The 26,565-nt window shown below is 46.9% G+C and overlaps 1 protein-coding gene across 9 annotated transcripts in view; it reads right to left on the bottom strand.

Moving 5' to 3' along the window:
* NCK2 (NCK adaptor protein 2) overlaps positions 1 to 26,565 on the bottom strand; it is a 147,661-nt gene that overhangs the window by 26,763 nt on the left and 94,333 nt on the right. For 7 of the 9 annotated variants that reach the window (XM_040623666.1, XM_040623662.1, XM_008699082.2 and 4 more), the window contains exon 3: positions 15,396 to 15,637. In XM_040623666.1, coding sequence (XP_040479600.1) covers positions 15,396 to 15,621 — 226 coding nt within the window. In that variant the 5' untranslated portion in view covers positions 15,622 to 15,637. Of the gene's footprint in view, positions 1 to 15,395; positions 15,638 to 23,782; positions 23,881 to 26,565 lie in introns of all 9 variants that reach the window. The other 2 variants (XM_040623664.1, XM_040623665.1) reach the window with 2 other exon arrangements.

Here is a 26,565-nt window from a genome sequence, read left to right as displayed (position 1 = left end):
TTGCTGGCATGCTGTATTAGGGGATGTTAAGTAACATTTTTTCACCAAGTAATGACTTTCTCTACAGCTTGTTCAATAATGTATGAACTGCAACACCTGTGCACAAAGAAAGAACAAAGAACAAATGGAAATCACTGTTAAAAAAAGAAAAAGACGTTGTCTCATGTGGCATGTGCTCAGGAGTGACCAGGATTTTAACTTCTACAGTAAAGATTAGGCTCTCAGGATAACTGGGGTCGGGTCCACACCCCCTCAATCCCCCAACTTGCCCCGTGCCCCCTGGCAGCTCCAACGCTCTCCTTGCTCCACCAGGGGTCCTGGGCAGGAGGGCACTGGACGATGTGCTCCACATATGGAGATGGGTAAAAGTCTTGGAGAGCCTGAACGCTGGCCCAGGACTCCAGGCCAGTTAGCAGTCAGCCTGGACAGAAGCGCATGGACCCATCAGCATAGGGCTGCCTGGGATGGACTGGTTTAGAGCCGAGGAAGGATGTGAACAAGCTCCTTGACAGAGCCACCTCTGTAGCTGTCACATTAAAGGCCAGCCACAATTTGTTCAATGAGCTTTATCTGCATCTAATAACAGTAATAAAAATAGGATTTGAAGTGGCAAATAGGGGAGTTGGATCTAAATAAACTATACTTTTCAGCTTTTGTGACGATTTTCTTACACCAAGCTCTGGATCTCTAATCCTGAGTTACATTTTCATCAACAATAATGAGCACATTTTTAACTTTCTTGAATAAAATTACATACATTAAAGGTGGAGTTCTAATAAAAGCTTGAATATGTCATACATTATTAATGTTGGTGATTTTCAAGTCAAAATCTTTTAAATACTCCTTTGAAGATAAAGAGATGTTAAAACAGATGACTTCAAAATATGCTCTGTCACCTGCCAGCTGGGGTTCTGGGGACTTAAGACAAAATGTCAAACAAATTTGATAGTTCAGAAGTATATTCAAGTTGATTCATTTAGAAGTTTGCACCAAATTTTAGGAGGTCTATTTCAAAGACATTTTATTTTTGTTACTTATCGTATCTGCAACATAAACCAGATTTAACTAGAAAGCTTCCTTGTACCTAAAATGCCATTTACAATAAGACTAGAGGTCATTAATTATGGGGATTTCCCCCATTAGGCTTAGGGCTCTATTATAAGAGTCAACTGAAAATTACGAAGGGCTTTTATTATTAAATGCTAAGGAGATCTGACAAGGTTTGATTAAGGTACAAAGTGTCCAAAGTTACTTTTCATATAAGGTTAGGATATATTTAATGTTTGGCTTCTAACAGCTTTTTGTTCTATTATATGCGTGTTTAATTTGTGTCTAGTTTTTTAGCTATGCCAGAATATTAGCTTTCACCATTCAGAGAACAGCCAGTACCGAAATTTACGATCAAAATATTTGATATATATGTAAAGGGAAAAACCCTCAAATTTACAAAACTTCTGATATTTTAAAGGGTAACCATTTAAAATCAATGCAGTGGTCCTCTGTTGTTGTTTTCAAATGTTCAGTAGCCTTTATCCCCTCTCTTATTCAACAAAACTCCTCTTCTTGTGTTCAGCAGGGCCATCCNCACCCCACCGGGCCATCCACGGGGGACCCATGACTCACACCTGCCGCAGTTATGAGGGACTACCAGCCATCACCACCTGGTGTTGCCCAAGTTTGTAGAAGTTTGTGAAGAATGAAGGGCTGAGCAGGGATGAGGCCCAGAATGAGAGAAAGAGCCCCTGGATCCAACCATACTTCCCAATGATGGGAGCTAACGGATTCCCTTTTGAAATTTTCCTCTTCTTTTTGTTCTTTTTTTTTTCCACCTTATCTTTTTTTTTTTTTTAAGATTTTATTTATTTATTTGACAGAGAGAGAGACAGCCAGTGAGAGAGGGAACACAAGCAGGGGGAGTGGGAGAGGAAGAAGCAGGCTTCCAGCGGAGGAGCCTGATGTGGGGCTCGATCCCAGGACTCCAGGATCACGCCCTGAGCCGAAGGCAGATGCTTAATGACTGAGCCACCCAGGCGCCCCTCACCTTGTCTACTTTTGATTGGACTTTCTGTCACTTCAATGAAGACTGCTGAAAAATACAACTGCCCATCCCCCACTCTCACTCCTCCCAGCCCACCTCCTTCAATATGCCAAACTGTTGATTCCCACTTAGCAAAGTGCTATATTTGGGTGAGAAAGTCCAAAAGAATACAGTCGTGGTTTGGGAGCACCCAGGTTTGGGTGTGGGATGGTGGGGATGGGGGACCAGCGTCCCCTCTGTGTCATGGTTAACTGCGGGGCTGGCGTGCCTGCTGCCTAAGCCCAGAGAATCCTGGTTTGAAAATACTTACTGCAAGAGCCATCGTGGGAAATCTGTGACATGGGTGGCCATAGACATCAGGCTTAACCCACCCACACCATCGAACCTCAATCTGATGGGGGCTAGTGTATTTGACTTCGGATGGTCCCAGATGAATTCACCGTGGTCAGTATCTTAGGTACAGCTTGTCAGAGGAAACCCCACGGGCAGCTCAAGAGAGGGGGCAGGCTCTTCAGCACAACTTATTTCAGACAAGGCCAACTCTAAGTCAAAGTCGACTCAAGCATAAATGCCCTCACCCAGCTGTTTCAGTTAGCACCAGGTAACACAGAGGCTCAGACACGTCGCCAACCGCTGACCATGGATGAGCTCAGGAGAGGAGAGGCAGCGCGGGGGCAGAGGAGACAGGCGGCACGGGGCTGTGAACAAGATGTGAAGGAGGCCTTGGGGCCAAGTTACGGAGGACAAGCGGGACAGTGGGATGTGGGACGAGGCCGAAGGGCTGGGCCGTGCTGCGGCGAAGACGTGTACAGCGGAGGCTGGCGGAACGGTGTTGGGCAAAGCAAAAGGCCTATCAACTTAACTCTCTTCTGAGTGTCCCACTGGCAGAAAAAATTCCACCTGGCATCGTGACTCATCATTAGGAACCAGACAGGCTGAAGGAAGGGGAAATATGAAGCTTCTAACCACTTGTGAGACAAAGGACTAAATGCATCCTTGGCAGCTTTTGTGTCTCTTTGGGCAACAGCTTCATTTGCAAAAAATCCCAGCCTTATTGTCATTGCTGTTGGAAGCCACGGTCCATCCACGCTCTCTGTCAGGTTTGACAACAGGGGAGAACACATCCTCCTGACAGCCAGGTTGGGCTAGAAACAAAGGAGGCTGGAGTACAAAGCTGGCCAGGAAACCTTCTTCCTCCAGGGGTTTGAATCTAGCTTTTAAAAATGAAAACCAAGGTTTCTCCCAAAGGCATAGTCGGTCCGCATCTCCACAGCCAGACCACAGACAACATGACCATGGGAAACACCACGGGCTCGTGGGCAGGACTCGGGGTCAGCGAGTAACTAACTTCCTGTGGGCCTTTCCGCCACAGTAAAGCGAGGGCTGATCCCAAACGCCCGCTCAGCACTAAGATCCACAAACACGAAAATAATGTCACGTCACCCCCACACCCCCCCCCATAGTACTCACCCACCTCCATTTCAGTGCCCGTCTCACCGTTTTGTATTATCTCCCTGAGAAAGATGGTGTTTAGTCCTGTTGTGGCCTCAGGGACTGACATTCAGTAAGTGTTTGCTCAAGTTAATAAGCTCCACTTCCTATCTCACCACCACAATTCCGTACGCACTGATCAGTCCTTCCCACTGATCTCTCCAATGATACACACCTATGTTGCCGGGAGTGTTAACACGTTACTGAGAAGCGGGCTGTCACCACAATTAGCAAACCTCCCAACCCCGGAGGGAGGAAGGACACGTGTACATGGAAGGGGGCTGCCACACCCGAGGCAAACCCCCACTGCCTGCGTAGGGGTTGCCCGCTGAGGGATGGACAAAGTGACTGTTGGCCATCCCTCTGCCCAGGCGGTCCCTCCTCCAATGGGCAGCCCCCCACGAGCCAGCTCAGAGAGGGGTGCCGGAGCGGAGGGCCTACCATCACACGGGGCTATGCGTCCGGGGCTCTGGACTGAAATTTCCATCTCTGGGCATAAGAAAGCCTGTTCATGTGTGAGCAGGCAGGCAAATAACATGGTCGAACATCTCAGCCTGAAAAAAAAAGATCATTTACAGTAGAGGATTTTCTACCCGATGTGAAAGTCGAATGGTAACACAGATGCCAATGAAAAGAATTTTTAAAATTTTTCATTATAATTTTTAATTAAAAATACATATTTAGTACCTCTCAACACATATTCCCGACCCATTAGCACAAGCATCTCTGAATATGCAAAGGGGTGTACAAGACGCGGCCACGACATGCTGCCACGTGACCGAGCGTGTCGATCCGCTGGCAGAAGCTCAGAGCACATGCAACTTCTTAGGACCGTACCTGCTAAGTGAAATGAAATGATAACTGCATGCAAACGAGCAAAGGGACGGCAGCACATTCGTGGGGGGGAAACCCAGGTGGCAAGCGGCTGGCAGCGACGACGGAGCCACACTTCAGACGGCATTGCAAGCCTGGCTCTCACACCGACCAGCTTGGAACCGCGGTGATCCTACCGCATCTCCCTCCCTCGGTTTCTCCATCTGTAGTACAAGGATATCGGTGGCCCCAGTGGGCTGTTAGGAGGGTCCAGTGACGGGGGACTCCATGAAATGCAATGTCTGAGACACGGCAGGAGACCAAGCGATAGCTGTCATCGTGTTTACTGCTGTTATTAAAACATCTAACGGTTTCCCTTCCTGGTTGAGGAAAAAGGCAGAACCAAGTGGAGAAGAGCACAGGTGGTGTTTTCCCAACTGAGGTGTGCACATATCTGTTTTCTTCCTAAAATGCTCCTGGGGGGCCAGGCCCTCAACCTCACTCCTGCTCTCCAGGTCAGGAGCAGCGATGTCATGAGGGCCACCATGATCAGTCACAGAATGTGCAATCAGTGCAAAATGGGCCTTGGCATAGGGTGAAAAAGGAGCCCCTTTTCCAAGTAGGGATGAGCAGAAAGGCTCACAAGCTCACATGCTGCTCTGAACAGGGCAGACACCAGTTACCAAGATGCCAGGCTGTACCCGCCTGTGCTCCAAGAAGGGGCCTTTGATGTCCATGGGCTCCGGCCTCCAGGCCCCTCATCTCTGGCTTCCATGGACAGCGCCCCGCCTGTGCCTCAAGAGGCCTGGCTTTGCTGTGAACGAGCCTTGCAACCTTGGGCAAGTCACTCCATTTGCCTGATTTTCATAGAAAAGCTTGGACCAGGTTATCTCAAGACTCATTCTGGTATTCGAGGGTTCTGTAGATAGCCCAAACTCTCAAATGAATTCCACTTTTCAAACTTAACTATGTGTATTAGGATAAGAAGAAAAAAAAACCAAAACCATGGAACCACCGCAAGGGGTTCACATGGTCACCACAGCATTTTTCGTAGCACCTGAGGATAAATGTTATGTATGTAGCCAGGTTAAATTAGTAGTGTAAGAACCACTACCATTTCACTACTAATTCATGCTCTACTTATAAACACTCCAATTTTCCAAGTCAGACCATCCACTGCGTTGCTCCCTGAAAAACCAAAAATACAAAATCAAGCGAGATTCCCTGTAAACAGAAAGGCCCAGTCTTAAAAAACGGATGAAGGGCTGCCCTCCAGGTGGCTTCCGGGCTGTGAGAACCACTAGGGCAACTGGGGGTGTTTCCCGAGTCTGTGGGTTCGCAATGGGGAGGAGGGGGAAGCACGAAGACAAGGCATCAGCAGTGTGGAGGGCCGCCTGCAGCCCGCCAATTACACTCCAGCCTAGGGCAGGGACCAGGCAGGAACCCTGCAGGTGCCCACCTGCCCTCCAGTGCTGAGCACCGGGCAGGAGCTCAGCGGGGAGGGGGCACCACCAGGAGGTGCCCATGCGGGCCCCGCAGGGATTCAGGGGCTCAGCGTCAAGCACCACAGCACAGGCGAGTAAACAAATACCCTCTCTGCACCCCATGCCTGCCCCCAGGGGACAGACACCAAAATGTAATAGCGAGAAGGAACATTTGAGACATATGGAGAGGGTCTAAAAAAGAGAGCGTGCCATATGGGGAAACACAGTTAGAAACATGGTAAGAAGATTTTACTTTAATTCCTAGGCATTTTTAGTTCATGTTTCTCTGTTCTAAAACTTGAGGCTCCCACATGAATATCTCTTTAGTCAAGAAAGGGTGTTCTCTATGTTCTTTATAAAACTGAAGCAGAAAATGATAATTTTAACAAGCAGCATACAAGACATGGGTTTCTGGGAAATACATAACCTGTGTTCTCGTGCTTCCTCAGGACACAGGGTAGCAGCCGGCCCAGGGGACAGAGCAACGTGGCTCTCGCACACCCACACGTGACAACACGCCTGCTTCTCCTGGTTTTCTCCGGGTACAGACCCCTCCTCATTTCCCCTCGCCTCTCCTGGCTTTTCTCTCGTTAGCATTCTTTTTAACAATCTGTCTCGTCTCTAATTATCCTCCCACTAATCTGTTGTGAGTTGTTTTACATTTTTGGTTCTAAATACTTGGACGCTTATGATATACAAAAACAAATCCAAGTTTATTTTGGGTCGCTGGCACCACAATTGCCGTAGAAGCTTCCATATTATGTGGGCAATACATTTGGCAGGTCACTTCTATTGGGAATGAGCTCCCAAGACAGAATCCTAAAGAATTCCAAATTATGAGACGTGTAGGTGATTCATGGTCATAACGATGGTAAATTATACAACAGAGACCAGAAAGGTAAACCCGACATGCTAACTGTAACTCTGGGAACCCAGACTCCCTGCTTTATTACCGTGAGGGGATGATAACTGGCTGGAGGAGTCGAATGTTCAAAACCTAAAGGAGTTACTAGGTGATGGCAATGAAGGAGTGCACCTGTCCTGATGAGCACCGGGTGATGGATGGAAGTGCTGAATCACTACATCGTACACCAGAAACTAACAGAACTCTGTACGTTACCTACACTGGGATTTTAAAAAATCAAGAGGAGTTACCTTAACCTTTCCATGTGTTATGTACAAATTTTTCATGGGGAATGGTTTGGCTTTGCGCTTTCTTGAAATGAAGAACTGGCTCCTCACAGAGTGACACAGCCTAGGAATCATGTTTAAGTGACTTCCAGGAAGATTAATAGCAATTTTCTTACCCTTAAAGAACATTCCATCCAGGAAACAAACGACTTCTATGACAGATGCACCATAAAGAACCAGCTTCTCCTTTTGCGTGGTTGACAGAATACCCAGAACTCAGCCCGCCGGGCACCGACGAGCCAGGAAGTGGATGCCAACATTCACCTGGTCAATCTCCTTTCCAGCCTGTGCTGGGACCAGCACGTGTGCCTTGCAGAAAGAGCTGGATATCTTCTGCACTAATGGCAGTGTGACAGCCAGTATTAGGAACAGCGGGAAGTCACCTATGCAACGTCATTCTGATTATATACGTGTATAAATACTGAGCAAACAGACCCAGGGATGAGTTCGGGGTGAGGAGATCACAGGTAATTTGTATTTTCCCATATTTTCCAGGCTCTTAAAACTAAGTAGGCTGTGTTAAATGGTAGTTTTATAGAGCGCCGGCATCTCAGAGACGGCAAGGCTGAAGAATGCCTGTTTGCGGAGACCTGGGCCGTCCAGAGGAACCGTGAGTGGTGAAGACGGCTGAAATGTATGTGCCCGGTAGTGGTGGTTACAGCCTGGCCACTGGCCAGACGGCTCCCGAAATAAAAACCAACGTACAGACAAGAAGACATGTTCCCGTGACATTCAGCCTCTAAATCATTTTAATGAATGGCTCTTGCTCACCCCAACATGAAGCAACTGGGCAGAATTACTAAGTGGCTCGCTTGGGGTCAGGGAGAAAATGATGCTCACCGAAAGAGCTGGCCCCTAGCATTTCAGGGGTGAGAGCAAAAGTGGAAGGAAACCACAACGGCTGTGCAGGTGGGGGCCCGGGGAGGGGTGGATTTCCCCGGTACCGACTCCAGGCAGGCATTGTGTCCCCCCAACCCTGCCCGATCTGAACCCCCAATTCTAGCAGCTGACCAACAATAATGGAGGTTGAAGTTGGGCAGACGTGGTGTGAATTCCAACCCCGTCCCTTACTGTGTGTTCCTGGGCACATGCCTAACTTCCCGATGTCCGGGTTTTCACACAGGGAACCAGGATATCGGCACGTCCCTCTTCGAGTTAGAGTGAAGATGGAAACAGAAGTGCACGCAGGCACACAGCGCGCTCCCGGGCACGAGGAGACACTCAGAGAGAGACGGTTACTACCGTCTGCGCACTGGAGGCATGCACACGAAATCCGTTTTGGGGTCCTGGTCTGAATTTTTCTGTGGCATTCACTTTTGGTTTGTCTGCAGGATGTCGGGGGGGGGGACACGTTTTTGCAGGGATTGTCAGGAGCACGGGGAATACGGGCTCAGGGAGCCTGCGGGCTCTTCTGCCAGGGCACGGCCATGGTGACAGCGCTCCCAAGGGGACCGGAGGCCTGGGACCAGTCCTTGGGACAACAGAAACACTGAAAGTCCATCTGAGGTCCCTGAAACATGGCCGCAGAAATGTGAGGTCCCCACTGCGGGCCGTAGATAAAAATATTTATATAGAGTCCAAAACTAAAATTCACATAAAAGTAGGAAGAACATCATCACACACATCTGAATTTTGTCTCCTGAAGTTGACATTCATGCCTGAAGCATCCTACTGAACGTTTCCATGGATGTCCTGCCATCACCTCAAACTTAAACAGGCCTTGTCCTCACAGCCCGATTTCTCTTCCTACTTCCCGAATTCTCTGCTGGACATTCATTCAGGCTCAGAACCCTGGAGTCATCTGTAGCTAATACTTCTTCCAGCTGCTCCATACCCAGTCAGCACAGAGTCCTGGGGTTTTCCTGTGAAATCCCCCTCCGCTGCTGAGCTTAGACTTACGACATCACCCCCGGGTGGCTCTGCGCCCTCATTCCCAGCCTCCTGCGGACAGACGGGCCCTCTCCAGTCCCTTCCTGAGGACCAGGACCAGACTGCCTCGTGCACACCCTGACGGTCGTCTCTGTCCACCACATGGAAACTCTTGGGGGCTCCCTTTCTAAATGGTCCCGGGCCTGGTGTTCAGGGCCCACTGTGTGGGGCACCCGGATCGCTCAGGACACCCCCATGCTCTCCCTCACCCCAGTCCAGCTAGCTCCAGGAATGTCCTCCAACACAATTTGGCTTCCAGCCTCCAAATCTTGGCTTACGTTCTCCTTCCTCATCTGAAGCCCATCTGCTCTCTCAAGGGCCTGCTCAGCCTGGGTATTCTTCGCTGAATGACTTCATTCAATTCTCAGTAGTTGCAGGAGACAAGCAGTCACTTTTCCCATTTTACAGATGATGCAGTTGAGGTCCACAGAGTTCAACAGCTGGGCAAAGACTGGATCTGAACATGGTGGTGAGTCTCTCTCCTAACCATTATGCACACGGCTCCGTGAAGGGTAGGACAGAGGCCCACGCTGCAGTTTCCAATGAGGCCGAGACGGTGCCAGAGCTCAACTGAGGATTGCTTACTGGGAAATGCCAGTGTCATTTTCGCAGTTATCACAAGCTTCAAAAGATCGGACTGAACCTTCTCCTTATTTCATATCACACCGGATGGAATGACATCCGGCCAGGCTCCCACTTCTGATCCAGACATACCCTATTACACCATGCGGTTCCCACATAATGTTTGCATCTCGGTTTCAAAGGTTTTGGTTACTGTTTCCAAAGGTCACTCAGCAGGGAATGAAGCAGCTCAGAAGGGATTTCCCAGGGACAGAGTGAGGAAGGGACAGCGCAAATGCAGACTCTGTTCCCACACCATAGGCTGGGGCAGTCGTCACTCACTGCTCATTTTTAACTGACCACCTGCCCTGGCTCAAGCCCGCTGAGCACATTTATAAGCACAGCAAAGATCTGCAATCCTGTGGTCTCTAAACAAAAATTCCCTCATAGTCCACACAATCACGGAGGCAGTGAGCCCAGGAGATCACTTCCGACCATCACTCTCCCTATCTCCATGTCAACAAAAAAGTACACACTGAACTGACTCAGAACAGTCCAGGCTGATCCAGCAAGCGGCGGGGATTCCCCCACTTGCAAGCTAGGGACAAGGCGAGAACTCTGGATAATTATAGAGAAGTTCTGAATTAAGCACTGTGGGAAACCATTCTGATGAAGCATCAGCCGGACACCCGGTGTTATTCTTATGTTTTAGGTCCAATGGCAGCAGGTGCTCAGTAATACTCTGATCTCTGAAAGGCTGATGCCAAATTTAGGGTAAGTAGATGCCTGGACAAAGCAGAGGGTGGGGGGGTACCCAAGGTACATCTCCTCTGTTACAAGCCTACTTTAGAGCCTTGGGGTGGTCCCTAAACCACTCATGTCTATCCATTCGTTTTAATGTGAAGTTAGAACAATGGCGCAAAAATATTATTTTCCCTGAGCCATCTGAGAGCCACTCCCCTGTCTACATGATGTTCCAACAAACCTAAATGCTCAGTGTGTGTTTCTACAAATAAGGACAGTCTCCTTCACAACGGCAATGCAACCATCAAGTCAGGAAGTTAACATCAGTACATTATTATTGCCCAATTCTCTGAGTCCGTTCAAGTTTTGCTAGTAAGTTTTTGTCTCTAAAATAAAGGACTGGGGCGCCTGGGTGGCTCAGTCGTTAAGCGTCTGCCTTCGGCTCAGGGTGTGATCCCAGGGTCCTGGGATTGAGCCCCGCGTCGGGCTCCCTGCTCTGCTGGAAGCCTGCTTCTTTCTCTCCCACTCCTCCTGCTGGTGTTCCCTCTATCGCTGGCTGTCTCTCTCGTTGTCAAATAAATGAATAAAAATAAAATCTTAAAAAATAAATAAATAAAATAAAATAAAATAAAGGACTGGGTATCAATAAAATCTCCTCTAATAGTCTAACTGCCTGTCTCTACAACGGAATTCTATCAAATGCCTACCCAATAAATCTGGGTATTCAACTTGGATTTGGATACAAGTTTGAGATGAAATTCCATCTCCATCCCACAGCGGTACTAGTAATAGTGTGTTCCTGGGGAAGTCACTTAGCCACCCAAGGTCAATCCCAGCATGGCTCTGCCTCTAAGAGCTCTGTGAATTTCACCCATAGGAACCACCCCCTCCCTGTCTGAAAGCATTTGCTCAAAAGGGTACAAGGGCTATTTTATAGTTAGTTAGCATCAGGGAGTCTCCCTGTACTCCCAGGTGTGGCTTGGAATCAGAGGTGGGAGTCCTGGTGCTAATCACTGGCAGGCTGCTAACTGGCCTTAGGTATGGTCACACTGGGACAAATGCTAAAGGAACAACTGCAGGGGGTGGGTCACTTCTGGCTCCAGACACCCAGGGAGGTAGTCAGTGACAGACACGTGTGTCTTGAAACAAACCCTCCGAGGAGGTTGCTAATAGCTTCTAAATGGAACCGTATCGTTTTGGGTAACCCAAGTCAGCATGTGGACTTAAATGAACCACTGAGAACAGAGTTAACCTTGGGGCTTTGCTGGGTCCCAGCTGCCGTCACGAAGTTACAACAAAAACCGTTCTTCAGTAGTCTGAGGGAAAATCTTTGAAAAATACCTCCCTGGAAGCAGCTTCCCCATCTCAAAAGATGTAGCACGGTGCTTTAAAACACCTGACCCACGTGATAATGAGTGAGGCTGCAAGGTCAAGGCCAGACTGTAGACCAGGAACGCTCCTCACCATGGAGCAAAGAGCTGTACGGTTTGAGCCCTTCAAAATATCAACTGGGCTCTGCCAGCAGAAAGGGTTCTTAACAATTGCCCCTTGTTATCTGCGGAAAAGTTCTCTTTGACAATTCATGATCATAAGTTGAATATGAGAGGAGATCCAGTTTATAAATGTTTTGCTCATGTGCAAATAAGAGCCCATACTGTTTTATTCGATTATAAATTATTAAAGGAAAAGAAAGAATGTTAATCCTTTCCTAACAGAGATCTTTTTGTCAAAGGTACTGCTTTCTAGAAGTTACTCTAACAAAGTATTGCATGTGATTAAATTGAATTTTCCACTGATCTCAACAGAGCAATTGAATATGAGAAAGCAGGACAGAGCTCCACAGAGTTCCAGTTCTCTGCAACAGAGACATAAACACATTTATAACACTTTGCTGGGGAGTCTGGTGTGATTTTATCCCAAACCGGGCACCCGCCAGGGAAACCTTACTCTGGATTGAGGAATCAGGTGGATTTCCATAGCGTAAAAATCACAAAGGTGGATGACTACCACGTGTAGCTGCTGGAAGGTCGACACAATGCCGTGTAGTTACCAACATAATTTTCACTCCTTCTCACATGCACTAGAGAGAATTTCTGCCGGCTGCATCAACTAAAATCACGCTGTAATCGTGACAGCATGCTGGTGACAATACTTGAAGCAGGGAGCCATAAACACTTGGCTCCAACCTTTCTAGCCATAGGGACGAGTGGGAGGCAGGACGGGCCGCAGAAGGTTTTCTCACCTTCCTTGTTGCCAATGATGCCGTGTCAGGTGCGGCTGTGGGGGATTAAGAAGTCACTCCACTGTGGGGATTTCTTGTCGGGGGGCCTCCCTTCCCCTCGGTACTGTGCAAGAGGGCAATGGAAAACTCACCCTGGAATACCAAGGTCTCTCTTGGTGCAACAAAAGCAAGGCTTCCGGGCAGCACAGTGAATAAAATAAAAAGATACACGAAAAGGGGGGGGGGGCATTCTCCACAGATAGAGATGTTGAAAATATAATTTTATCTGTGTTCTTACAACACATCATGCTTAGCACAAATGTGTCCAAGCAGCTGTGCACCTGAACTATGAGGCCTGGTGGGGAGCTGTCATCTTCCAGGAGAGGGGCACACGCTACTCAGGCAGCAACCAAGAGCCAAGGGGAACAAGTTAAAGGAAAGCAAACTCTGATTCTATTTAAGGGAGAGCTTTCGAGCAATCTGTGTTCTCCAAAAATGGAACTGGCTGACTGTCGAGGTAGAAGTGCTCTGGCAGAGCTGGGTGGCCATCTGTCGGGGGCGGGGTGGTGGCCCAGCACCCAGCACCAGGAGGGGGTGGTGGGGTGAGGCTCCTCTATGCTAAGAGCCCACAGTACCCCCAGCACCCAGTACCCAGCACCGGGAAGGGCTGGTGGAGTGAGGCTCCTTTACGCCGGGAGGCCCACAGTACCCCCAGCACCCAGTACCCAGCACCAGGAGGGGACGGTGGAGTGAGGCTCCTCTATGCCGGGAGGCCCACAGTACCCCCAGCACCCAGTACCCAGCACCGGGAAGGGCCGGTGGAGTGAGGCTCCTCTATGCTGAGAGCCCACAGTACCCCCAGCACCCAGTACCCAGCACCAGGAAGGGCCGGTGGAGTGAGGCTCCTCTATGCTGAGAGGCCACAGTACCCCCAGCACCCAGTACCCAGCACCAGGAAGGGCCGGTGGAGTGAGGCTCCCCTATGCCGGGAGGCCCACAGTACCCCCCAGCACCCAGTACCCAGCACCAGGAAGGGCTGGTGGAGTGAGGCTCCTCTATGCTGAGAGCCCACAGTACCCCCAGCACCCAGTACCCAGCACCAGGAAGGGCTCGTGGAGTGAGGCTCCTCTATGCCAGGAGGCCCACCGTTCTCCAGCACAACTAACAGATCACAGCTCCAGAAAAAGTAGACACAGAGTGAGACATCTGGTTAATGGTTTCAATGTGAGGCCTTGTCTTTTCTCCTTTTACAAAGTGAAGAAAAAAAAAAAAAATGACAAGGTATTCCAGGAAATTTCTAGATAGTTCAGAGTGCTCGCTTTGTCTTATTTCCTTTCTGATCATCTCACTCAATTTCTCACTATCTCATTCTTAATTAACTACGATATCAAGAATACATTTTAAAAAATGGATAAGAAAGAAAACAAAACAAGTCAAGGATGTTTAGCAGCTCCGAAAGAAGGTACTTTGGTGGGCGAGAGGCTGAAATTGGAAAAAATAAATCATATTAAGCTCAGGTATTTATCTGTTCATGGTAACTGCATTTCTGCCATAGTTAATTAAGAGTTATAGGTAAAGGACAACCATGTTTCTTTCAAGTGATTTGGGGGAAAAAAATTACAGGGGTATGAAGTTAGTGGAAAAAGCATCAGACTGCTCATGCAAAATGAAATTTCTACATCAGCCTCAGAATCTGCGATAGCTGGTGTGATTCATACTCAGGCCTGTGTCTCATTTCTCTTTCCACATCACACAAATAACGTAAGCCCTACCACAAAACACTACCCAATAAATGAAGTCTTTAAGTGGATCTGAAGAGAGACTTAGGAGACTCTTCAAGATTGCACGAAATTTAAGACGAATATCTCACAACACCCACTACATTCGGTGTATAATTTTCTTTCCAGTTTTCCCACCTGCTCCCCTCCCACCCCACATGAAACACATCCTCCTGTTAAAAATAAAAAGGGAAAAGTCAAGTAAATGTAACACAGGTGGTTATATTGACTTTGTTCATAGCAAACTCTTAAGCGATAACCAGCAGCCTCAGGAATGACCCGCATTAGACTCTCATAAGGAGGCAGCACTAACTTTTGTAAATGGCAGCTCGGCTCATCAGTCTTCGGGGAGGCCCTCACAGTTACCTCCCCACACCATCTGAAGCACTCACTACTGTAAGTACGTCGGATAAGCACACTGAGACAAGAGGGGACACCATTCACTTTAGGTGATTCGAAGAGGCCTGTCTCACGTCAGGATACAGGGCGTGTGGGAAGAAAACCGGGTGACGAACCAACTGGGTTGGGCTCCCAACAGTCCCCACGTGAGTGACCACTGCCGGCCTCTCGCATCACACTGGTGCGTGCCCACGGCCACCTGAGCCAACAGTGGCCGGGACTGTGGTATGACGTCATCCATCTAGGAGAATGGGAAAAAATCCACCCGGTTCGAAGTACTCTTCGCTCCTTCCCACTCTATGCATGAAGGCCGCGTGGACAGGGTTGTGTGAGACACAGAAGACCTGATGGGGTGACATGGGCGGAGTGGCTGACATTTTTGGAGGTGGTAATGCCACATCAAGAACCTCCAGAAAATGAGGCCAGGAGACAGAGTCATGTGCAGGGGCCCCCAACACGCAGGAGTGTCAACTTACATAAGACTCCAGACTAAAATCTCCAGGAAATGATACACACGGAATTTCTCCACTGTGATCGCTTCATTTTCAGAGAGTTAAAAAAAAGACAACTAGGAAGATGTCAACTTTAAAACAGACCTTTTTAAACACACACACACACACACACACACACACACACACACGAACTAAAAAGATGAACAACCCCCCTCCCGAAACACAAGGCTGCCTGCCTCTCTAACAGGAAGTAGTTCAGCTCTAATCCGGGTCCTACCACACGGGCACACTCACCTAGCGTGTCCTTCAGGTTCTTCACGAGGGAGCCCTTCTTCAGGCTGTTCTTCCTCTCCACGTAGTTGGACGGCACGTAGCCCGTCCTGTTGGCCGCGTTCCTCACCCGCCACCATGTCTTGGAGTCATCCAGCAGCCACAGGCGCTCGTTTTTCTTGATGTCCAGCTCCTGGTCCTGTTGGGCAGTGTAGTCCCACTTTGCTATCACAATAACCTCCTCTGTCATCTTTCATGGAGTCCTTCTGCCAGCAAAACATTTGGAGATGCTCATTAGAGAACCAACCAAACACTTCAGCCTGCCCATCAACTTGCAAAATTATGCACTGACAGCTTTTATTACAACTTGGCAACCGGTTTCCTCCTGGGTCTTGAAATAACCTTCAGATGACCTTCTTTCAACAAGCTTTAGTATTTGGTTTAGAAACGGCAACCTCATAAAACAAATCCTCATTTTGTACACTGGGAAATCTGCCTGCTGTGCCAAAACCGAGCACAAACTTTCCAAAAATTCTAAGTAACAATGTCATAATTAAATGTGTTCCCTTGATTAAGTAACAGCAGCGCCTTGTAGCTGCTATGTTTATATCCACTGTCTCAAGATACGCTGAGTTTTATAAATGCATTTAATGTACACACACACCCAAACTGCTCTTGTAAGTTAAAACTAAAATAAATGGGATATCCGGGATGGGCTCCTGAAACAGAAAAAGGAAATTAGTGGAAACAATGGTGAAATCTGAATAAGGTCTAGTTAATAGTAACACAGATCAATGTTCATCCCTTAGTTTTAACAAATGCACCATCGTTGTGGGAGAGGTTAACACTAGATGGTAAACTGAGGAAAAGGTATATGGGAATGCTCTGTACTATCTTTGCAAATTTTCTATACACATAAAATTACTCTTGAGGGGCCCCTGCGTGGCTCAGTCGGTTAAGGGTCTGCCTTTGGCTCAGGTCATGATCTAGGGTCTTAGGATAGAGTCCTGCATCAGGCTCCCTGCTCAGTGGGGCGTCTGCTTCTCCCCCTGCCTTTGCCCCTCCCCCACTCATTCTCTCTCTCTCAAATAAAATCTTGAACAAAATAAGATAAAATAATAAAATAAAATTACTCTTGAAACCTGCACATGGGTGTTTATAGCAGCTTCACTCATAATTGGCAAAATTTGGAAGTGATCAAGATGTCCTTCAGGAGGTGAATGGAGAAATGTGGTACATCCAGGTAACGGAATATTACTCCGTGATAAAAAGAAATGAGCTACCAAGCCACGAAAAGGCATTGCTAAGTAAAGAAGCCACTCTGTAAAGGCCACCTACTGTCTCATTCTCACAAGACCCTCTCCTTGACCAAACTTTAGTCAGGCTCCTCTGAATCCTCTTCCCAGACGAGGCCTCAACACCTGTACTTCCACGTTTGTCTCTGCATATCCCAATTTTACCATGAATCCTGCTAAGCTGGTTTAGCCAGAATCCTCCACTCTTACTCAGGTGATGCCTGATCTCCTGGCTGGCCTTCAAGAAGAATCCTGTGAGGTCAGTTTAGTCAGAATCCCTCCTCTACCCCTAATGTTTCCTCTCAGTAACCATCAATTCATCTATGGCCTACCTTATTCTCTGCCTATGAACTCCCATTTTTACTTCTTATATTTAGAATTGAGTCCAAATGCAACTTGCTTGTAGTAATGCCTCTCAGTGAAGTCTACCTTACCCTTCTTTAACAAATGTCACGAATAATTTTCCCTTTAACAATGCCAACTACACGACGTTCTGGAAAAAGCAAAGCAATGGAGACAGTAAAAAGATCAGTGGTTGCCAGGGGCAAGGGACGAGGGTGGGATGAACAGGTAGAGCATGAGATTTTTAAAGTAGTGAAACTGCTCTGTATGATATTTTAATAGTGGATACACATCATAATACATTTGCCGAGGCCCATAAAATACGCAAAACCAAGAGTGAACCATATATAAAATCATCCCAAAATACAAAGTTTATTAAAACAAGAAATAAATATGGTATATTATACTTCTAGTTAAGTCAGTTCTGGAAGTAATATATAGCAAAGGCATAGCTGAAGGACTAAAATGAATACAGTTATCAACTATGTCAGCAGTTCCATACCTTTTAGGTACAAAATGGCCCAGTATTTTTTCCAGCAGAAAAATTTGATATTCAATCCTTCAAATGACCAAGTTTCCTTAAAATTTGGAAGGAAGGGATAATGGAAAGCCTCTTGATGAAAACCCTCTTCCCTCTGACACAATTTCTCATTACTTTCTAGGGATGACTTCAGGATTATAGAGGGAACCAATGCGTGTTGAGTCCATGGATGCACAAATACCGTTTTTAAATAACATGACACTTTCTACTAGATGCTAAAGAGACTTATAAATAATACATGTTCTCCTGTTTCTTGAATTAACTTCCAAATTTAGAGATAACAAACCGTTCGGCAAGGAGGAAATATTTAATAAATCTTATGCATAATGTAACCAACACCCAAGAGGACAGAGTTGACACAACCGTCATTTCCAAACTGGAGACCATTTTGTTACATACTTTTGGGAAATCTCGAGTCCATACTATGTATCTCTCTCTCTCCTGACCTTTCTGTCAGGGCTAACCTTTTCAAAGTCATAAAAACAGTTTTTTTGTTTTTTGTTTTTTTTAATAATGAGAGCAATAATAGGATGGGGGCTCAGAGAATATCCCATTTGAATACCAGGTTTGTTTCTTAATTACACAGTTTTCAAGAGAGTTTTTAACAAGACCAGTCCATCACATAAGACCAATAAGAGCAATTTGTTACTTTCCTGCAGGGTGTAACTACATGCACAGCAGTTAGGTAAGGAGCTAGCCAGGCAGGGTATGCTTCAGTGTACACGGACATCTCTGGGAGCTGCAACACGTAGGGGCCCAGGCTCTACCCCACACCGATCATATCAGAATCTTAAGGAGTGATGTCTGAGCATCAGGTTTCTACAGTTCATCTTTCTGATAGGCCTTAGAAGGGGAAAACCAAGTAAGCGGGGACTAAGTCACAAAATGCCACCTCAGGACGCTTTCCTTGGGTCATTAGACCTGTGGACGATCATGGGAATTTTGAGTGTGTGATGGGTACCCCACACATGTCAACTTGCTTCATCTCCAGAACATCCACCTTTCAGGGAGGTGTTATTTTTTAGGAGACTGAGGATCACAGAGATTAAGTGACATGCTGAATGACAGAATCAGGATCTGAGCCCAGGCCTGTTGACTCCCAAGTCTGTGCTCAGGTGCCCCCTTCTGGCGGGGGTGGCTTCCTGAGGGTCTAATGGGTGATCTGCAGTTTGATGGGCTTGTGTCAGCCCAGGAAATCTAGGATTCCAGGCCAGATGAAAATAAAAAGTTCCCTCGCACCTAGGAAATGACAGCAATGGATTTCAAACCTATTCTAACTGACTTATGACATCTTCCCATCAATATAAAAACTTCACGAGGCCAGCCAATCAATAACTGCCTGACTCCAGTGAAATCCACCAATCAACAGGTGCTTTGTTCCTGTGCATTAGAGGGCTAGCCAATCAACAACCACCTCAACCCAATGGAGTCCACCAATCAACAACCACCTCACCCCAATGGACATAGAATCCACCAATCAATAAACGCCTTACTCCAGTGCTTCTGAATGTCAGCCAATCAACAGCAGTCCCAAAGGAAAGAAGACGAGAAGGGAGTAAAAGCAGGGGGATGGAAGGTGGTGATGCTGAACCAGGTATATGGCAGGAAACCAAGATGTGGCGAAAAGGGAAAGGAGGATGATTTCAGTCTTAAGAAGATGGGTAGGACTGGGGGGTGCAGTGGAGTCAGAGGGGGGAGCTCTCCAGGCCAGAAAGGTGTGAACAAGAACCAGAGGGTAGGAACACATTACTAAGCAAAAGAATTAAAAATAAATGACTTCCGAAAGTCTTTAAAATAAAAAGTAAACAGAAAATGTATCTCTGGATATCTTTTTTTTTTAAGTTTTTCATTTCAGTTAACATACAGTGTAATATTAGTTTCAGGTGTCTGATACAGTGATTCAACACTTCCATACAACACCCAGTGCTCACAACAAATGCACTCCTTAATCCCCATCATCTATTTCACCCATCCGCCCACCCACTTTCCCTCTGGTAACCATCAGTTTGTTCTCTATAGTTAAGAGTCTGTTTCTTGCTTTGCCTCTCTCTTTCCCCCTTTGCTTGTTTCTTTTGTGAAATCATTTGGTATTTGTCTTTCTCTGACTGACTTATTTCACTTAGCAGTATACTTTCTAGATCCAGCCATGTCATTGCAAATGGCAAGGTTTCACTTTTTGATGACTGAGTAATACTCCATTATATATATGTACCACATCTTCCTTATCCATTCTTCAGTCGATGGGGCACTTGGGCTCCTTCCATAAGCTGGCTATTGTAAATAATACTGCTATAAACCTAGGGGTGCATGTACTTCTCTGAGTTAGTGTTTCTGTATTCTTTGGGTCAATACCCAGTAGTATGATTGCTGGATCATAGGGTAGCTCTATTTTTAACTTTTTGAGGAACCACCATACTGGTTTCCACAGTGGCTGCACCAGCTTGCATTCCCACCAACAGTGCAAGAGAGCTACTCTGGATGGCCTCTGTTTTTTGTTTTGGTTTTTCTTAATTAAGCCATTTCAGTGTTCAGTTCAGCACCCTTCCCCCACCCCACACAGCGCCCAATATGCCAGCAGAGGTTTCACTTCCTTCTCTTTGCCAACACAGGTTGGAAAAGCCACCTGGAGGCCCGTCTGGAGGGAACTGCAGGCTGGCCAAGAGTTCAAATTCCAGCCCTTTTGCTCAGCGGCCCAACAGGGGCCGTGTTACTGTCAGTGAAGGATCAGTTGCTACAGTGTGCAGGATATACCGGACCAGAAAGAGACGCGGCTGAATCAAGATTATTCCATAACACGGACGCCTGGGTGGCTCACTCGTTAAGAGTCTGCCCTTGGCTCAGGGCGTGGTCCCAGCGTTCTGGGATCAAGCCCCTTGTGTTCCCTCTCTCGCTGTATCTCTCTCTGTCAAATAAATAAATGAAATCTTAAAAAAAAAAAAAGATCATTCCATAATAAAATCAGATTTAATTTTCTAATAGTGAAAAGCTTTAACAGAAGAAAGTCTGAAAAAGTACACTGAATGTTAAGTGAGAGACAGTATATTCTGATTTAGTCTAAAAATCACAAAGGTCAGATCCCAAGAATAATGCACATTTGTCACTCCAGCTTAGGCAGTTCCAGAAAATCTCATTTTTGCCTTTGTTAACTACAGCTAATTAAGTTATCATGGAGGTCTAACCAACAGAAAGAAGAGCCACGTATTTGATATGATACAGCCAGATCCTATCTTAAATGTCATGTGGCCGCTTTAGAAGAGAGCTTAGCGAGAACCTCATGTCATACTGGATAAAAGAAACCCTCAAAAAACCTAGCAAATGAAGCTGCTTTTTCAAAATTTAGGTGGGAGAAGATTTGGGGGGGGGGGGGTCTAGAATAGCTATAAAAACTTTCTTGGCTCAAAAGTTTTCACTAATTCCTAAAATAACATCGATCCTATTCTAGGACCCTATTTTCTTTCTAAAAACAATCCTGTTAACTGCATCTTGCTGGGTTATGGCAGGGTTACATACTACTCATAACAGGCCGGGTTCCTCCAACACCCCAGAATGATCACAGGTGTTTCCAGAGAGGTCTCCAGCACCAAGCTGAACCACTCGGTCCTAATGACAAAGAGAAGACAGGAGACAAGGGGGCTGGCAGTCTAAGCTTAGCTGAACCACGTGGAGGTCCACCGCGGACTTCAGCTTTTTCTGTAAAATGGGAGTAACAGTACTCACCAGGCCTCACCAGATAGTCCTAATGCTCAGGAGAAGCATGAAAATGCAGTGGTTAAGAGGGTGAGGTCCGGTGTCACACAGACATGGGCTGGGGCCCCGCTCTGCCACATTAGCCCAGCTGCTTCTCGTACAACGTAGGATAATAAGAGCACCTCACTTGGGAGCTTGAGAAGAAAGCCCTAAGCACACCATCCGACACAGAAAAGACTGGAGAATAGGAGCCACAAGATACAGAAGATATATTTACATATAATAGACTATTTCTTGCCATAAAGAAGGATGAGATCTTGCCATCGGCAACAACATGGCTGGGCCTAGAGGGTTTTATGCTAAGGGAAATAAGGCAGGGAAAGACAACCACCATGTGACTTCACGCACACGTGGCATCTACAAAACCTGTAAAAGAAAACAACAGACTCTTGAATACAACTGGTGGTTTTCAGAGGGGAGAGGTCAGTGGGGGAGGGACAAAATAGATCGAGTGGATTAAGCAGTACAAACTTTCGGTTATAAAATAAACAAGCCACGGATAAGTACAGCATAGGAATACAGTCGATCATATTCTAATACCGTTTTATGGTGAGAGATGGTGGCGACGTTTATTGTGCTGAGCACTGAATAATGTTGGAATCACTATGTTGGACCCCGGAAACTAACATAACATTGACGTCAAGTACGCTTCAAAAAAAAAAAAAAAAAAAGAATGAGAATTACAGTCATAATTAAACCCATCTGTACACTGCAGCGAACCTGACCAGGGTGAGCTGGCGCTGTGCCCTCGTGACACCTTCCTTCGGGAGTCGGGATTCAGGGCGCACTCCTATGCAGCAGACATTCCTCCGAAGCACTGGGCTTCCTTGCCGAGCAAGACAGACCGGGCGCCGTTCTCTTGTGATTCGAGCCCGAGGCACGAGGAGCACCTCCCCAGAGACACGTGCCCTGACCTCCCCATCGAAGGCGGTATCACCGTCCGGCCTCTCCCATCCAGAGGTCATTCAGTGGACAACTTACTCCTCTACTTCCTGACCAGCGCCACCTGAGACTGCCTGCTTGTCTCTTCATGTCTGGAAGGTCCCACTGTGTGACAGTGGCTGTTTGAGCCGCCTGGGGTGATGGGAAGCTCAGGGATAAGGCGGACTGATGATTCAAGGTTAACATACACCTGCCTCATGGGACATCTGGCTGGCTCAGTCGGTTGAGGGCCCGGCTCTTGGTTTCGGCTCAGGTCATGATCTCAGGTTGGGAGACGGACTGCGTTGGGCTCCGCCCTCAGCAGAGTCTGCTCGAGACTCTCCCTCTACCCCCACCTGCACTCTCTAAATAAAAATAAATCTTAAAAGAAATATAAATATACACACATATATTTACACACACACACAATCTGCCTCATTTACCCTTCTACCAACAAACCAATTTAGCCCACTGCAAAAGTCACAGAGTTTTTAAAAACTGCCAATCCCACTTCGCAGTATAAACCTTACATGGACGAACTCGGATTTCTCGAACTTAAGTCAAAACACATAGGGAGATAAGTAGACAGACCAAAAAGGTGTAACTTTTTACCCCTAGAATATTAACTTGGAATTTCAGAAAAATACCGATGTGCACACATGGAAACAGACCTATCAAAATATATGTGTCTATGGGCAAATAACTGGTGTAGAGAGTAACCATGTAGGAAAAGAAGTTATTTACATGAAAAAAATTATTGCCTTCCCTACCTTGATTTTCAAAATATAGTCTGCAGTACTCAAATAATACAACTTACTTCACTATGGGTCTAATGGACTTTTTTTCCTTTGTAATATTTCATGCCTTCAATGCAGTCAACCTATTATTATGGAAATTCACTGACGTATATAGGCTTTGAGCAGATGAGGTAAGAAAGAAGGATAGGCCCCCAAAGGTTATCCCAAACCTGATATCTACAAACCTGCGGACGTGTTAGATTACACCGCGGAGGGTAATGAAGGTGCTCATCAGCTCCTTCTGAGAAGGGGAGAGTATCCCGATGATCCAGGTGGGCCCAATGCAATCACAAAGGCCCTTACCAGCAGGAGAGGGAGGCCGAAGAGTCAGAAATTTGGAGACGCTGCACTGCTTTATTTGAAGACAGAGGAAGGATCTGTGAGCCAAGGAAGAGGGCAGCTCTAGAAGTTGGAAAAAGCAAAGAGCAGATTCTCCCCCAGAGCCTCCAGAAGGAACACAGTCCTGCCGAAACCCTGATTTTACAGCGAGCCCCGCTACCGGATTTCTGACCTCCAGAAACGTGAAGAGGATAAACTTGGGCTGTGTTAAGCCACTGAGGTCGTGGTGAGTGGCTACAGCAGCCAATAGCAAACCCACACAGTGAGTAATTATGCTAAGGTTGGTCCAAAAAGGGAATACCGTCTATGTTTTCCCTCCTGTATTACCATGTCTTTGTCCCTTGGTGTCTATCGGCAAATATTTAAAAATAGTACATGTGCATTAAGGAGATCTACTCAAAGAAACGGTCCCAGAAGCAACTGAAATACCTTAGAATGTCCTTATTAAAGTTTCAAGTTGTGTTGGAGATCAAAGACTTGCCAGACGCCAACTAATTTGACGGGAGTTGGCAGGAACCTGTGGTATCCTGTGGGGGGACAGAAAGGCCAGTTGGTGGCTTTTTACAAGCAGGATCACTAATTACAGCTAACACACTTCAACTTTAAGTAGGACACAACATGGAATCCAGCGGCTGTTCCAACTCGCTGTAAGTTAATTAAGCCATGACAACAGTCAAGGTCTTACCACTGCCCCAAGGCACATAAATACACTACATGTAAAAGAGAAAATAAACGATAGCGCAAGGCTCACCGCGCCTTTACAGAGCGGGAGAGGTGCCAACTGAGTGCTTGAGGGGCGCACGGTCGTCCGTGAGCAACGCCATCCACCTCGTCCCCTCACGACACTGTTGCGCATGCGCTCGTTTATCCGCGGCTTACAGCGACCTTCTGAGATAGGAGTTATCTACAGATGTATTCAATGAACGATCATCTCGGGGCATAATTAAATAACCTGTCCAAATCCATAAGGCTGTCAAGGGCCTGGACGGGGATTTACCTAAGCTTTCTATCCATTAGCCTCCACGGCCTGGGAGTGTTTCCTGGTAGCAGAATTTTGCAGCATGGCTGAAGAAAGAAATCCCAAGGGCAAGGTAGATACTGATAAATAAGAACAGAATTTCAATTTCTTTTTGATAACCTGGTAAGTGAAAATCCTAAGGGAAAAAGAGAAGGAGCTCCCAGTCTTCTGGGTGCAATCCGGGAAGGCCTTGCTGGCTTTTTAATATCCCATCTGAGGAGGGGTAAAGGCAAACTAGATCAGCTGCGAGAGAATTTTCCCGATTCCCAAACACGAAGCTGAAGAGCTCAGTCCCTCCCTCGGTGCAGGAGCAGGCCCATCGGCAGTACTGTCACCCAGAGCAGACGGCCACCTCCCTGCAGCCGCTCTGAATGGCACAGGGCTCAGGCTTCCAGCACACCAAGGGCCTGGAGGGTTATTCTGGACAAGGTCTTTGTTTATGTTTGTTGCTAGTTTTATTGGATGATAGTCAGAGCCTGTGGCCTGTAAAGTTTCTACATCTTTGAATCTGTGAAGGTTTCCTTTGTGATTGTTACTCTCAGCTGGGGAAGGCCAGGGTTTGAAATCCAGTCTTTGCACCAACCAGGCAGGTGATGTTGGGGGAAGTTGCCTGACCTCTCTGACCTCCATTGCTGTGTTTGTCGACAGGGTCGGGGGGCTTCTGTGAGGACAAAATGAAACAATCCACAGGACATGCCCACTACCTGGTCTGTGCTGGATACATGGTAGACATTCTTGCTCCCCCTACATCACGCGATTCCAAATGACAAGGCTTGCTAGACTTCCATGGAGCCTTGACAGGGATTCAAAAATATGTTGCCCTAGATTATGATAGTGTCATTTAAAAAGAGTGAGAGAACTTAAAACAACAATAAGACCCAATGCTCTAGGGTAGCGTCATAAAATCGAGATGCCGTAGTACCATCAATCCCACTCTGGAAGTTTTACCAGGAGGTCTCAGTGGGTCTTGGGTACACCCCGGCTCCCGCTGTGGCTAATATGAATGATACCTGCTTGCATTGAGCCTAGAGAGAATTTTCATGTGTCCACAGTATTTATCACAATACGTTAGACAAGTAGCTGTAGCCAAGTTATTTCTAAAAAAAAATTTTTTTTAAAGATTTTATTTATTGGGGGGGGAGAGAGTATGAGTTGGGGGAGGGGCAGAGAGAGAAGCAGACCCCCACTGAGCCAGACCTGGGTCTCATTCCTGAGACTCTGGGATCATGACCTGAGCCAAAGGCAGACACTCAACCCAACCTACTGAGCCACCCAGGTGCCCCTCAAAACATAAATTTAAAGTATTTGTTGAGGTTTATTCCAGAGAACCAGCCAGTGAAACAATCCCCAAGATGGGGGGTCGCTGGCTTTTTCTGCTCCTCCTTTGCGGCCTATTCCTCCCTGGTGCTCCTGGCCCCTTTCCCACCCCTGGAGCTCTGCAAGCGAGCTCCCTTCCCACTACTGGCTCCAGGGCTCCTGCTCCAGGGCCTCTACTCCTGGGGCTGCTGGCTCTGCCGCACCCTAGTATTTCCCCCTGCCCACGGGGCTTATCCTCATGACCCAGAGCAGGACTGATTACAGCACGGATTAGCAGAAGGCTCAAGCACGCACTCTGCCACATGATTTCTTTTTTAAAATTGTGGTAAAATACACAAGATTCACCGTTTTAACGGTACAGTTCAGTGGCATTAAGTATGTTTACACTGTTGTGCAACCTCCATCTCCAGAATTTTCCGTCTTCTAAAACTGAAACCAGGTACCCATTACACACTAATTTCCCATCCCTCCCCTCCCCATCCCCTCCCCCCAGCAACCACCATTCTACTTTCTGTCTATGGATGTGACTACTCCTGCAGTGTTTGTCCTTTTGTGCCTGGCTTATTTCACCCAGCATAAAGTCCTCAAGGTTCATCTACGTCATAGCAAGTGTCAGAATTTCCTTCCTTTTTAAGCCTGAAAAATATCCCATTGTACGTATAGACCACATTTTGTTTATCCAGTCATCCATCCACGGGCACACGGGCTTACTTCCACCTCTTGATTATTATGAGTAACACTACTGTGAACCTGAATGAGCAAATACTTCTCCAAGACTCGGTTTTTAATTCTTTGGGGTATACACCCCAAAGTGGACTGGATCACATGGTAATTCTATTTTAAAATTTTTGAGGAGCCCTCATCCTTAAAGCCGGAA

The sequence above is a fragment of the Ursus maritimus genome, unplaced genomic scaffold, assembly GCF_017311325.1.
Source record: "Ursus maritimus isolate PB19 unplaced genomic scaffold, ASM1731132v1 scaffold_6, whole genome shotgun sequence".
Taxonomy (NCBI): Eukaryota; Metazoa; Chordata; class Mammalia; order Carnivora; family Ursidae; genus Ursus; species Ursus maritimus.
This window is presented reverse-complemented; position numbering and strand designations above follow the sequence as displayed.